At 36.3% G+C, this 14594-nt stretch overlaps 1 protein-coding gene across 1 annotated transcript; it reads right to left on the reverse strand.

Annotated features, from left to right (window-relative positions):
• Positions 1-2862: 2862 nt before the first annotated feature.
• fam83b (family with sequence similarity 83 member B) lies at positions 2863-8994 on the reverse strand. Its single transcript, XM_017412718.3, has 5 exons — positions 8841-8994; positions 7660-8145; positions 6421-6585; positions 5817-5941; positions 2863-5482 (listed from the first exon to the last, which is right to left on the reverse strand). Exons 1-5 carry the CDS (start codon positions 8898-8900, stop codon positions 3574-3576), a joined length of 2745 nt encoding a protein of 914 aa, XP_017268207.1. The 5' UTR covers positions 8901-8994; the 3' UTR covers positions 2863-3573.
• Positions 8995-14594: the final 5600 nt, after the last annotated feature.

Consider the following 14594-nt stretch of genomic DNA (forward strand, 5'->3'; position numbering starts at 1 on the left):
TTTATCACTATTTACCAGCAGTATTTTTGTCAGAAAATCAACTTTCTGCAGACTAAGAGGACCTGCTGATTCACTGGAATAAGCTGATGTTGATGCTTAATGCTTCCTGCAGAGTTAATGCTTGGAGTTTGGGCTTTTTCTTTTTATCCAGACTTTTTGAATTAGAGCTAAAGTCGAATTGAAGTCAAAAACTAAAAAAACGTTACACACAAAAAAAAGTGCCTCAATATGCGATAAGAAGGAGTGACTGTGTGTGGACTGTTTACAAAAATACACTCACTCCAATTATTTTGCATAACAAAGTGATATAGTTCATGTTAGTGTCAAGTTTTTACTGCTAGAGTTAGCATGCAGAGGATTAATTTTAGTGAACCACAAATATTGGGTATCTCGCAACTTACTCAAATGTTTTGCTGCAGCTCTTAAAACTCTTAGAAAAGGTTAAAAAAAGTGTTTACATTTTTAAAAAGTTTAAATTTAAATGATCACACTCAATGTCTCCTACTAAATTCCCATGTTTGTAAGAATCGGTATAGCAGAATTTGTCAACAGTAACATTCACACTACATACTATAAGGCTCTATTCAAAAAATACGTATTATTATTGATCAATATAGTGTGTAGTTGTATTTAGTGTATATGTACTACATGATGTTTTCCAAAGTTATGGGCAGGTAAAGAAGTAAATGTTCATCATTTAACTGAGAGCTGAACAAAACCTTTTTTCATATTTAAAATAAACAATTTTAGGTGCCATTTTGCTGTCACGTTTCACTTGAAACATACCTGCAATTTTTAGAGAATCAATTATCTTTCTTTGTTCAGAAGTGAAGCTGAGAAGTTACTGTCTGCCATTTCTGCAGTCGGAAGCATTGCTTGCATTATAATATATATTTGAGAATGTGAAATGGTCCATTTTATACTTCATTTACCCTTCTAATCTGTATAAATGTTCAGTATTTTGTTTTTGGCATTCTGAAGATGTTTATGTGCATATTATATAATATCACATACTGGATTTTTGTTCACGCTAGTACTTCTAAAACAGTAGGTAATCCAACATCTTCTAAGAGGTTTTCTGTATAAACAGACCCACATAATACAAAACTATCAGTAGTTATGTGTTAATTTTGTGTAATCTAGCAAACTGAGCAGTCTGAAGCTTTTATTCTAGATGTTTTGAAGAAAAGCCTCTTACAGTAAATAACTGAGTTTGACCATTTCAGCTAAGAAAGTGAAAACTTGATCAGACGGCTGCAGAAGATGGTCTGCTGTGAGACCCAAAAGGAAACTGGACTTAGTTTCTCAGCCTGATTTGAGTTTTTTTTGTTGTTGTTGTTGTTTTGTTTTGTTTAGCTCATTTCTTGTGTGTGCATGAAAGTTTATTTTTAGCTGTCATTGATGAAAAACTGCTGTGTTTGGCCTCATATCAGTTACAGACAGAATATACATGCAGAGTGAAAACAACAACACTAAATTGCAGAAATAATTTTCTATCTTAAAAATGTTGTTCCTACTGTGACTAAAATCAAGCTTCACAAATTACAGGTTTCCAACATTTAATGAATATCAGACAGTGAGAAATTAAAGAGGATTTTGTTTATTAGAGAAAAGAGATTGTTTTTTTTTTTTGTTTGGTTTGTTTTGGTCATTGTGTTGGTACTGAGTGATCATTTGACCAATCATTTAAAGAATATTTATCACAGACCAGAAAAACTTTGAGACTATTTACTCATATTTACTCAGTCAATTTATTAAATAAGTCCACTTTGTTGTGCTTCTACTTTTCATTGTAAATTTTTAGGTCAGTCTTTTTTACTATATTTTATTAAATATGTGTAATATTAGGATACATAAAGCTTTCCAATGAATCACTTTTTTATGTTTTATTAATTATTCATCCTAATGAGGATGAAAAAAGATTATGTGGTTGTGAAATGTTTCAGCATAGTTTAGTCACAGGCACCTTAGGCACCTTAAAAGCAGTCATTTAGATGTTTTGAAGTGGAATCTTGTGGAAATGGTATGAACAATCAGTATCTTACCTGTTGTTGATGGCTCCTTCAACAACTTCAGTTTGAAGAATTGTAGTTTAATTCCAGCTAGACTGAATAATTTGAACTATCCCTTTATAAATGTGGTCTGACGTGGTTTGAGATGTTATCTTCATTCCAAGAAAAAAAAAACTAGAAATGAAAATAACTTGATTTTATGCAAATTCTAAATTGCAATTAGTCTGGTCATTAATTTAATCAGGCCAGAAGGTAATCTAAAACATTTACTTTTTTAATCAAAACTTCAGTTCTGAGCGTAAATTACAGACTCATCACAAACAGTTATTTTGATGTCCCTATTTGAATTTTTTTCCATTCAAAGAAATGCTACACATAATTTTTCATGGAAACACTCAGCAGACTAATTAATTTGTTACACATGAAAAACGATGTCAAAGCTATAACTTTACCAGGTGGTTTTAACCATTTTTTTTTCTTGATTAATAAAAAATAGTGGAATATTTCTTCATCTACATGCTTATAAGTTAAGGGATGTTTTTTTCTCTATTTATAATTCTGAAGTTACTGTGTGCATTTCAACGGAAAATATTCAACAACATTTGTTCAATTTGTTTATCACTAAAATAAGAAACTGACTGAACAGAAAAGGTATGCTTTTCAGACACAGTTGATGTTCTCTATAAAGGTAGGGAGGAATGTTTGTTGCAGCCACCTGCAGTGAAATTGCTAAAAAGAACGTTGCCTCAGACCATAAACAGACCCAGAGATTATGTTTGTCTTCCCAATACAAGTAGGAGAGCAGCTTAGTAAATAGACCATCACAGTTGAAATGCTAGAATCTGAAGCGTTTGGATCCCAAGTTAAATCAAAATCATTTAATCAAATCTGAGCAGCTTCAGTAAGCACATGTACTATATTTGCACCACAGAGCTTTTTGATTTTCACTTTAAGCAGCAACGCTCTGGAAAAAAACCAATCCATCACCGATGTCCTTTAAAGAGAAAAACCTTTAAAAAGTGCATTTTTTTCTGAAACTCAGTAAAAAAGTACAAAAGGTTTATGTTTTCCAGCATAACTGCAGCCTGCATAGCAATATTAAAACTTTTTCTGGAACAAAAATCGCAGAATCACTGAGTATGATTGATAGCTTGTGTGCCCATAGCATTTGCAATATCTTCACCTGGAGTTGCTGTCAGCATCCTATAATAAAAGCACTTTCGTATGTACAGCCTACATATTTACAGTAACAAAAAAAGTGCATCTATATATACATATTTTACATTTGAAAACAACAGTCTGCCTCTGAACTTATGACATCGGAAACCATTAAAGGGCAAACAACAATAAACAGTGGTATTTAAAAATATGAAAAGAAAATTTCCAGCTTGTATTAGTACAAAATGTCCTCCTTTTTAAGAGGCTTTCTTCAGTGCATCTGAGTGCAAAACAAAAACAGAAGTTCAAATGTAAACTCTGTAGATCCACATAGAAACATTACAAGTCAAATGCGCATCAGCTTTATATGACCTGTGAAGACTGTGTCCTGCTAAAGCACCCCCTACTTGCTCTTGTGTATAAGACTTCCCATTCTTTGAAAGAATTTCCCCAGCTTGTTTTCACTGTGCCCCCGTACAGACCGACTGACATTGTGTTCAACAGCTGCGTCGCCTTTAGAATAGCTTTTGGATTTGTCCTGGGACTGAGAGCGCCGTAAACTGCCGGGCAGAGCACTTTTCTTTTCAAATGAGAAGAACGATTCTTCTTTGCTGTACTGATGATTTTCAGCTGCGGGCTTTGACTTTTTCTCAAGGATGGAGGGTTTCTTCCATGTGGGGGATTTGGTGAGAGAGTTCTGCCGTGAAATTTGGGGTTCCTCGGTTTTGAAACGAGGCTTTGAAAATTTTGATGCGAATTTGACCGAACTGGTTGTTTGGTGTTTGATTTGGGGATTTTCTGTTTCACTGGAAGTTGTTGTCTCTTCATCCTCAGCAGTGATGGTGTTGGTGCTATCATCTGAATTCAGACTTGGTGTTTCATTGCTTTTGATGGAGTTCTCGTTTTTCCCTTGAATGTTCAGCAAAGGTTGGATTTTCTTGGAACTGTTCTTTGGATTTTGCTGAGCATTGATAGATTTTTTTGTCAAATCCTTGTTTTTCAGGTCCAGGGCTGCTGCAGACACAGCCCTGGATGGTGGTTCCTGCCAGAAGGAATTAGTAGGGTCTTTTGGGAAACTCTTGACATCATAGTGGGAAATAGATCTCTGATCTTCATTCAGATTTGATCTATATCCTCCAACCTGTGAACTGAGCTCTGCTGTGCTTTTGTTTACTTGTGTCCTTGCAGCATTTTCATACACTTGACCTGAGTATTCATGTGTATGCTCAGTGTTTGACCGTGGATCCGCCACACTGTGCCTTTTGTGCCAGCCGTCTGTCAGGATGTCAGGGTTTGTCATTATCTGTCCGTGTTTAGGTCTGCCCAGGCTGACATACATAGGGTAGTAGAAGTTTCCTCCTGGGCCATTCCCTGAAGTGTCTTGAAAATCATCCAATTGCTGCAGACTTTGTTTCTTTGACATGAACTCAGAGGGATTTAATCTATTCCCAGCTGCAGCAGCAGGATCCCACTGCATCGATGAGTAGTGCAAAAAGGAGTTGTGGGCTGCTGAGAGGCCAACATTGGCAGACATGTTGTTCATGTGTCTATTTGGCTTCATTTGTTCTGGCATGGTGGACCTGAGAACAAGAGAGCTCCTCATCCTTCCTTGCATGAAGGCACTTGTCTTGTCTGGGGTCTCAAACTGGTCCAAGTAGTCAAAGGCCTCTGTAGCTTGAACCTCAGGGTGTTTAAGGTAAGAGTCGATCCTCCATGTGCGCATAAATGCCTTAGATGTATTCTCCAATGTTGGTATATTCTGTTGCATGCAGAGTGCCTGTTTGTCAATGCCATTATAAGACTGCCTCATGTTTAGACCTCTGTAGTTCTGTGGTGTGTGCAAATAATTATCCATAGAGTAGTCATTTGGTCCATATCTTGTGTCTTTGGTTATGTTCCAGTTGCTCCCTCTAGGTCTGATGTTGTGTGGAGTGTGTCCATCTTGTCTTTCACCAGCATAGCTGTGCCTTTTTAACATATTAAACTCAGATTCCATCTGGGAAAACTGGGGCATTTGATGATGAAGATTGATATGATTTTCAAATAAGGGCCCAACCATGTTACCTTCTTCATTTAGATTTCTGATGCCAATATACTTCATCTGGTTATTTTGCCCAAGTTGTGATGCAGAATGAGATTTTGGGGTCATTTGTTGTTCCTGAAGCCCTTTGATGTTAAACACACACTCTAGTTCAGGCGGCACAGTTGAATGGGCATAAAGTGTCCGAAACTCCTCATCATAGGACTTGACAAGGTGTCCGGTGATGACCTGAACCATGCTTAGATGGATCTTCTCAAAAGACCAGGCAAAACTGTAAACACATAAATAATTATTAATTTGATTGAAAGAAAACAAACTGTGATCAGTAATATAAAGCTCTTTACGTGCAGCTCTTTGTGTTGGAGTTATGTCCAACTTTTTAAATTTTGAGAGGAGAAAATTATTTAAAATACTTTTTTGTTGTTTGGGAAAGATTTTTTAAGAGATGGTAAAAGCTCTTCACAACCTGCTCACGAATTGCCAGTAAGAAATAATCTCTACAATTTTTAAAACAATGACAGCAAACACAGTGCTTTCTTCAAAGCATTTTGTGCACATCACAGTGCTTTCAACTTTTTCTCTTGTTGTACCACAACATTGTTTACCTGTATGAGCCAAAAATTGCTGTGTGGCAGTCGATCAAAAGAAACTTCTGCTCCATTGTTCCATGAAATTTGGCTCCTGATTGGCAGAGGTACTGTGGACCTTTCAAGGTGCGCACCCTCATCTTCTGTTGCCAGAGCAGTGAAAGGATCATGTCATTATTAAATATCAAAACAGAAAGTTTGTCAGTCAACAAATAAACATCTGCATAGGGAAATTGTACCGTGCAGAGTATTATGCCAACAGTTCGTTGCTGTTGTTGCCACGTAGTATGTTCCTAAATGAAATTGTAAGGGTGTGTTTGAAACTTAAGAATGTCTTGCCAAAAACGGTGACTCCACCCAATCAAGATGAGAAAACAGATCTCTAAATATTAAAGCTTTAAGTGAAGCTTTTGTGTCACAACAGCTTGGAGGATTTACACCTTTGGCTGAATTTCTCAAGAAATTTGAAATGGGGGGGAGTGAAAGCACATTTAAATGTTAATGTTCTTCAGAATGCCTCCAATTATTTCCATCTTAGAATAATCAAAAAGCACAGTCAATGGTAAATCTGCATGAAAAGATGAAAGAATAAATTAATAAAATGTAGACTTAAAAAACTTACTCTTAGGTGCTCTAGGTTGACTTTTTGACCTTCAGCCATTTTGAGGAAATCTTTCAAATTGGAATGATCCAAAAGCACATAAACTGAGACTCCCCGTAAAGAAGCGTCCACAACTTCTTTGAAAATGTCCACATCAGTGAACCTGTCCATCACGATGCCAATGACCTTTGGGGACAGGGATCAGAATGAGCAAAGAATATGTCACCAGTTTAAACATGTGAAATCAGTCTACCTGGCGTACGTAAAACGATGCACATGGCACTGGAAGTAAAAAATATAAAGGCATATAAAAATTGCTTTCAGGAGCAAATAAACAGGCAGTGAATACAGCTAACAAAATGTTTTACTAAAAGTGACAAAAGAATAAAAGGGTAGAACGATATGTTTTGTATTTGTAATGAGAAGATTTATTGATTCCAAATCTATTTCAGTCTCTCCTGGGACATCTTTTGTGCATCAGTGAACCAAGTTAAGATACCTTTTCTCAGGTTTTGATTTACACTTCAAGTTGAGAAAGACTTCTTTATGTTAACTAAAAAAAGCAAAACTTTTACATAATATAAATCAGCAAAGTCATACAGTTTGTGCTGAATGTAAAAACCTTGTGTGTGACTATACTGAGTATAATTAAAACTAAATTATTTTCACGGAGATTTGCATGGGTCTTTCATATTGGTAATGGAAAGTGTTAGTCACTTTTATTAACCGATGTAATCTCTAACAGATATTACTTGAGAATTATTTAATGTTTTAATATTTCTCTTTTGACAAACACCTGATCTTGCAGCTGTTGTGTCCCATAGCATTTACTGTATGCTTTATTAGTCTGTGAAACAGAGATGAGGATGTAAAAAGAGCCAGAGTAGGACATTAGTTTTTACTAACTACAATTTTGTGCAGCTAAGCTTGTTTATTGGGTTTTTTTTTGACAGATTTAACAGCCAAATGAAGCTGGACATTTTAAACGAATTTGGCTTTGTACTACTAGGGTGTTATTTTAAAGAGAAGTTATAAATCGTTTCTCAAGAAGGTGAGTTGCAGAACCGGATTTGGCCCTAGCCACCTCAGCAGACACTAATTGACGCTGAAAACTGGAACAGATATCTATGGAATTGCCTTGACAGGAAAAGTGCTTGCAACATTTTGCTGAAAAGCTCTAAGGTGAAAATTTATTAGTGAGATCACATAGTCACTGCTGTTTTTTTTCTCAGCACCTAGTCATGTGTAGTTTTTTATTACCTGTCTTGCATCCTGAATTTGCTTTCGGATCACCTCTTTTATGGTCGGGTTGTTTAGCCTGGGTGGGTGGAAAAGCAGATGAATACTTGTGTGTAGATTTTCATGCATGACCTTTGGCCACCCCAAGTCCAAATCTGGCGTTTTCACATCTGAGTGGACGGGCCAGTACGTCCCTGAGGATGACTGGTTGTCGTTGGAGGGGTCTGGTGCACCGGTGATATCATTGATGTTGTTTTCAGGTTGCAGATGTTCAGCATTATCAACAATGTGAACGATCTCACGCTCTGAGAGGAAAGTCCCCAAATTTTCTCCCTTGAGGAACTCATGGTAACTGTCTCTGCCGTCTTTCACCAGGCGATCAATCGCCAGGCGATATGACTCTTTATAATGAGGCTGGATGTAATCCTCTGTTTTAATCTCTCCTGTCAGTGACGACAGCCGGGAAAACTCAGGAGAGGTCATCTCTCCAGACGGTTTCTTTAAGACCTATCAAAGATAATGAAGATTGATGATGTGATGTAACAGGATCAGAGAACAAATATCATGGCAAAATGGTAAACATTGTCTCTTAGTAAGCTTAGTGAAGCAGAATAAACTATCAAACCTACTATTAGACAATAATAAAATAAGACTTACTTGCGTGGCAGAGAAAACAAGGAAGAGATGAATGACACTAAGTTATAAAGTGCTATTTAGGTGATCATAAGTAATCTGCAGCTGAATAGTCTCATGTCTCTGTATGAATCAACATGACATCATGTTTATATTCTACATATGGTCAATAACGTTGAATTAACAGCTAAAAAACACAAGAATGATCAGCTGATTCACTGATATTCAGGGACTGAACTATTGATCAGTTGTTAGTTGATAAGTTACTCATGTTTCCTGAATATTTACTCGAGCACTGCGTACTGTTTTTACAGATTTTAGTCCAACATAACTAACAGAATATTTACATTGTGAACTTTCAGGACTTTGATGTCAAGTCGCTTTTTTTAAAAAGAAATTCTCCAGAGGTTGTAAAAGAGTATTAAATCACATCGTATCCTTGTAAATCCGGTGTCAAGTTGAGCTGTTGTCTGTCTTTACACAGCGGCAGCTTTTCTGTTGTTCAACACTTCTTTGCACAGTCAGCTAGTCACAACACGGTTATTAAATACTCAACAACAGGGACTTACATTTTCATAGTGACCTTTGTAGAAATCCTCTGCATTGCTCCTAAAATATCCCACTTCCATTTATAAACTTATATTCGGTGTTTGGAGCAGCTTCTGAGAGCCAGCTGGAACAGACAAAAGCAAGGAGGTGTCTCAACATGATAAGCAGTTGGAGGGTGTGGATTCCTGTTTTAACATGTAAATGGCGCGGCTTGAAACTTGCTCACAGGGAGACATAAACCTGTTTGAGATATTTAACCACTCCTTCTGCTTCTCCTCCTCCTCCTCCACAGTATGGGAACAAAGTTCACCCTGAGGAAAATCAAGATAATGAAGACATAAAGAGGCTTTAGTGAATACTCCAGCATTAGTGGACTTGTCTGTGTTCTGCACCATGTTACAAAAGTGCCAGAAACAGAATCAATAATACAAGATTGTTCAGGTTTTTTTTTTTTTTTTTTTCTTGCCATTCTTATCTACGGATAAAAGACTATCCAAGTTATCTCTGTTGCAAACAGAAGTTTCCCAGACAGTTTCTACAAACACACAAGGCATCAGCATTCACTTTTATCTTATCGTCAGTGTTCAGATGGAGCTGTTCAAAGTTAGACAATAACTCCTTCTTGCAGGAGTTTGTGAATAATCAAAGAGTATCTTTAGGAATTTGTGTCTGGCTCTAGTTGTCCTGACTTGTCAATAAGTGTGACAGTCTCGTTCTTCCAGAATCACTAACACCAGCTAACTTGTTGGTGTTAGTGATTACATCGAGAGTAATCATGTTGAGCCTCTTTTATATTTAAAAAGTCAAGTATCTAAGCAATAATTTCCAAAACAAGTTGTAGATTTATAGACATACAATAAATAGAGCTTGTCTTTTTACAGGTAGCTCCCACACCACATCACTGCCGTTCTTTGTTTCCTGAATATATTGTGTATTTGTGACTTTGTTGACACATTTCAAACTCATTATAAACTGATTGTTGTCAGTGTGTCCTGTTGATAAACTGACAACAATCACATTTTTTTTCTTTGAGAACTTCTCTTTGTGAAATTGCCCTTAAACACAATATATTCATTTACTTTATCCAGAATAAATGAACAATAGACCCGTAGTTCTTTATATTTAGCTTCACCTCAAATTGTTCTTCATGTAAAACATTTCCTTGAGATTCATGGAGGATACAAAGCTCATGTTTTTATAGAAAACTTTGGATAAAAACTATGAAAAACCCATAAAAATGAAACTAGCACTTTTTGAGAGAATTCATATTGCTTGAATGGCATAGTTTGAAACAAAATTCATGATCTGTTGAGACTTGGGGAATGTGTCGTGAATAACTCTCACCTACTACCACACCAAAGCTCAGCTCAACATTCGTACAATTGACTGACTTATAGCCATATTTGTGTATTTGTGTTTGATAAGGTTTATTTCCAGTGGTGGCCATCATGAATCAAGTTGACTTCAGAAGTTAATCAAATATAGATGTATGTCCAATGATTACTTTCTGAGATTTTCAAAAAAATCTGCACATTGCCTAATGAGATTTTTTGCTAACAGACAGTCAAAGTAACACAAACACACACAGAAATAGGCTAATTACATTATTGTCTGCCTTCCATGGCAATGAACAATGAAAATATGTTTGGCATTATTCATGCAGTTTATGTGTTATAGATTTGTTTTCTGATGTTTTTGTTGTGTGAATTAATTTGATTCAGTTAGTTTTGTCATGATCCTGCGTTTTGTTTTATTTTATTTTGTTTTGTTTTGTTTTGTTTGTTTGTTCATGCTTATTTCAGTCATTTTTCCTGTGTTTTGTATCAGTGGCCCTAGTTCCCTCAGTCAGCCTTGTCTTTTGTTTATCGGTCACACCTGTGTTCAGTCTGCTCATTAGCTCCAGCTGCACTCAGTCAGTAATCACTTCTCCCAGAATATTTATACTCCCAGTTCATGTTCAGTCTTTGTTCCATCATACGCTTTTGTTCTCCCATGAGTTTTGTTTTGTTTTTTGGTATATCTTGTGTTTTCCTGTAAGCTCCCTGGGTTTCTATCATTAGTTTTTTACTGCCTGGTCAGCTTTTTAGGTTCCTTTTTATTAAAATTTGAGTTCTTACAGTTTGAGTCAACCATTGTTTGGGTCTGAACTGTGGGTCCTTTTACTACAACTTCTTGATAAGTAATTGTACCCATGGGTGCTTGATACATAAAAGCCCGTCTCGTCAGTAAGCTGGTCAATGTTTAACAATAAGAACTGTGGCTCTAACTGTATTTTATGATTTTCTTGACTGAATCTACTTGATTTTAAGTGTGCATTGGAAAGTTCAGTCAATTAAAAGAAATTTTAGACAAGTCTGGACACATTTTATTATTCTAAATTTCCATATGTACATTAACAATTTTGCACAAAGACTCTTTGTTATGACAACATTATACATATCAGCAGCTTCCTTGGGAACATTTTTCATGTTCTCACATTACACAAATGTTTTTATTACCGATGAAAGACACTGTTACAGTTGGGGTAAATTTCAAGGTAAGATTTCATTCCCGAAGTTATATGATATAAAATGACACAAGCAACAGAACTTAGAACTACACAGCAAAAACATTAAAGCAAAATGTGACTCAACATGTCGTGCTTTTCCTGCTGAACAGGCTGCCTCTGAAAAGACAGCTGTTTGAGAAGAATGTTTCTACTCTTTATGAAGTAGATAAACCATACGGTCAACATGTTATCAGGCTAAAAACATTTTCCTTTCCAGCAGGTATGTAAGTTTGCATATCATCTGTCCAAAGGCGCTACATAACATTTGGCTAAATTACACCATTTAGACTGATTCTGTCTCTGGCATTAAATTCCCTGAGTACACAGATCACATGTGGTTTAAGCAGACAATCCTCTCTGCAGAGGCTTTCAGCTTCAGGTTAAGTTTTAATGATGAGGAATGTTTAAAAGGACAGTTTGACATTTGGGGAAAACGGGATAGTTTTCTTGCTCAGAGTCAAACTAGACAGATAATGGTAAAACTGATACTTGTAAATAGAGAGGAAGCTGCTGCAAGCATGGGAATGGCTTATGTTAGTGCTCAAAAACACAAGAAGACGGTATTTATTGCAATATTTTTTCTAAAACAGACCAACAATTTAAAAGTTTACAGAATGCTGAAGGAGTCAGGCATATGTGATAAAAGGCCATCTAGAATACAAGAGTTAAATTCAATATTTTTATTCAAAGAATGCCCTCTTCCCCTTAATATGTCTAATCAACACTGTTGTTGTAAATTAATCTAATAATATGAGCAATTTATAAAATTTATTTTCTGTTCCTTTTGGTTTGATCAAAAGCTGAAACTAATCTGTGATTGTTGTTTTCACCCTGTCATATTCCAAATAAATATGTTTTTGACAAAGAAAATGAGGAAACTTCCTGTTCTTTAGTTGACAGCGGGACTTGTTCTTTTCCTGTGTCTGAAACACCTAAGGTGCTTTGCCACACAAAAGCCATAAAGAATAAGATATCATTTCTTGGTTGTGTCTTGAACCTGGGTGTGTGTATACTCTAGGAGTTTTTTTTTTTTTTTTCCATAAGCAGTCTTCCTTGTGAGTCACCTTTAGCGACACCCAATCCTCATCGTCATCAGGTCTTTGGGCTATTCTGAGCTCCCGCTGACAGGTCTTAGCAAGTTGTGAAGCAGCTCTCGGCAGTTTACCTGCAGCGCTGACATTTGGGTAAACACCATCATGGCTCTCACCAGTTTGAAATCAAAAAGAGCATAGACTGATCTCATAGCTATGATAGTTGTCTTTTGTCGTGAAACTATCGATGTGCTACTTTAGTGTGATTTGGATGTAAGTGCAAAAGCAAACGTCCTATAAAGGCTCAGACTCAGTACACTATGTCTCTCAGCCTGCTTATTATAATTCCTAAATGTCTTTGCAGAAATATTTACGACCCAAGTGGTGTCTTCACACAAAAGGCAACACTAAAAGAGGCGTCTGGTGGTAGAGTGCAGGAACCACTGTGTTCCGGGATACAGTTAAACCTGTCATTGTGTTGTTCTGTACTTCTCCACCAATGCTCACATTAAAACACAAGAAGAAGAGTTGCTTGACCAGTTTTTTTTCATAAGGCTGATCACGCCTTGCACAGTAGTTAGTACGCAGAGGTTTTGAACACCGTGTAAATGTGGGAAGACGGCACCCTTCAAAAGAAGACAGAAAACATGGGTTAGGTTAGGTATGGTGGAATTCATACAAATGATTAAAATAGGCTATAGAGTTATAGTGCTTTACTACTTTGTTTTATAGAAGGCTGAATGTGCAAACTAAAAAGAAACTACTTCTAATATGTTCAGGAGATGCATTTATGAGATGAAAGATATATTATGAGCAAAATCAGCTGTCAACGCTCTGGCTGAGGATTCCTGCTTTGACTCTGCAGAGCACCACCTTCAACCTCTTCGCAGAACACTGGAGGAACCCGACCTGACCCCAGGGTGAGGTTTAAAAACTAATTTGCAGACTCTGTGAGGAACCCATGAAAATTAGCCACGCAGTGAGCCAGCTAACTTTTTGCTTACTGAGCTGTAAGATTGCTGGTGCTGCTCTGCAGGTTCAAAGAAAAAGAAAATACACCTATAGATCTGACAGTAACCCTTGTTCATGATGTCTTGTGACGCATGAAAGAATAATAAGAAAGTTTCAAAGTGAAACTTTAAAAAGCAAAGTGGGTTTATTGGCAGATATTGTACTTTGCCATTAAAAACCATAATAACAGTGTGAGATATGACTGAAGGAAAATCATGGGTGACACTCTACAACAGGTTATTTAATGGCCATAAAATATACATGGTTTTCTTTACAGTAACGACTGTAGATCAGGAGTCATAATAAAACAAGCAGAAACTTTTGCTTTAATAGTTTCCATGAGGCACAGAATGCATTTACATATCCTGGTGAAATTTTTTAGTGTCTCTTCTGTCCGCATTGGTATCAGAGATCACTACCTCCACAAATCCTTTATTAGACCACTGACGCTCTCAAGGACCCTGTCAGTCATTCTGCCTCCACCCTTCTTTTTCTCGGCACGAGCAGAGGGAGTCAATCAATCAATCAGACTTTTTTCTTCCATACAGCTGAAAGTAACAGAGCTTTACAGAGGAAAAGAAAACTGGAAAACAATAAAAAAAACATAAGACAGACAGAAGAGTGTGTGGATGAGTTGCTATGGTAACTCGTTGTCTCTATAGCCCTAAATCACCTGTTCTTAGCTTTGTATTTCTTTCTTATAAAATTCTGACTTTTAGACTTTTAACGTAGTGTGCGTTGGCAAATGAATTTCTCAGGTTTGAGCCTGGTGAAACAGATTTGATTATTAAAAAATGTCTACATTTACAAGTACCTCAGTACCTCAAATTTTAGGCTAGATGTTTTCACAGAAACAGTCATTTATGATATGGTCTTTCTCAAAAATTTAATTACATTCACTAAATTTGCTATTCTTTCATTTCATTTCTTTCATTTTCTATAGTTACAAATCATCTTGTGCCTTTTAATATATAAGATATTAAGACAACAGGACAATTATTCCATAAAGTGAGATTTCTGTCCCAAACAAAACTTTAATGAATATCAGTAATCACCCATTTTATTATTTTGTTTTATAAAGTTACTTCTGTTTTCAATAACTGTTTCATTAGGTTTAGAAAAAAAAACATGTTAGTGTTAAACAAGAGATAACCTTTACCCCACAAAGTTTTGATACTGTTTAT

This window comes from Kryptolebias marmoratus, linkage group LG22, assembly GCF_001649575.2.
Source record: "Kryptolebias marmoratus isolate JLee-2015 linkage group LG22, ASM164957v2, whole genome shotgun sequence".
In the NCBI taxonomy this organism is placed as follows: domain Eukaryota; kingdom Metazoa; phylum Chordata; class Actinopteri; order Cyprinodontiformes; family Rivulidae; genus Kryptolebias; species Kryptolebias marmoratus.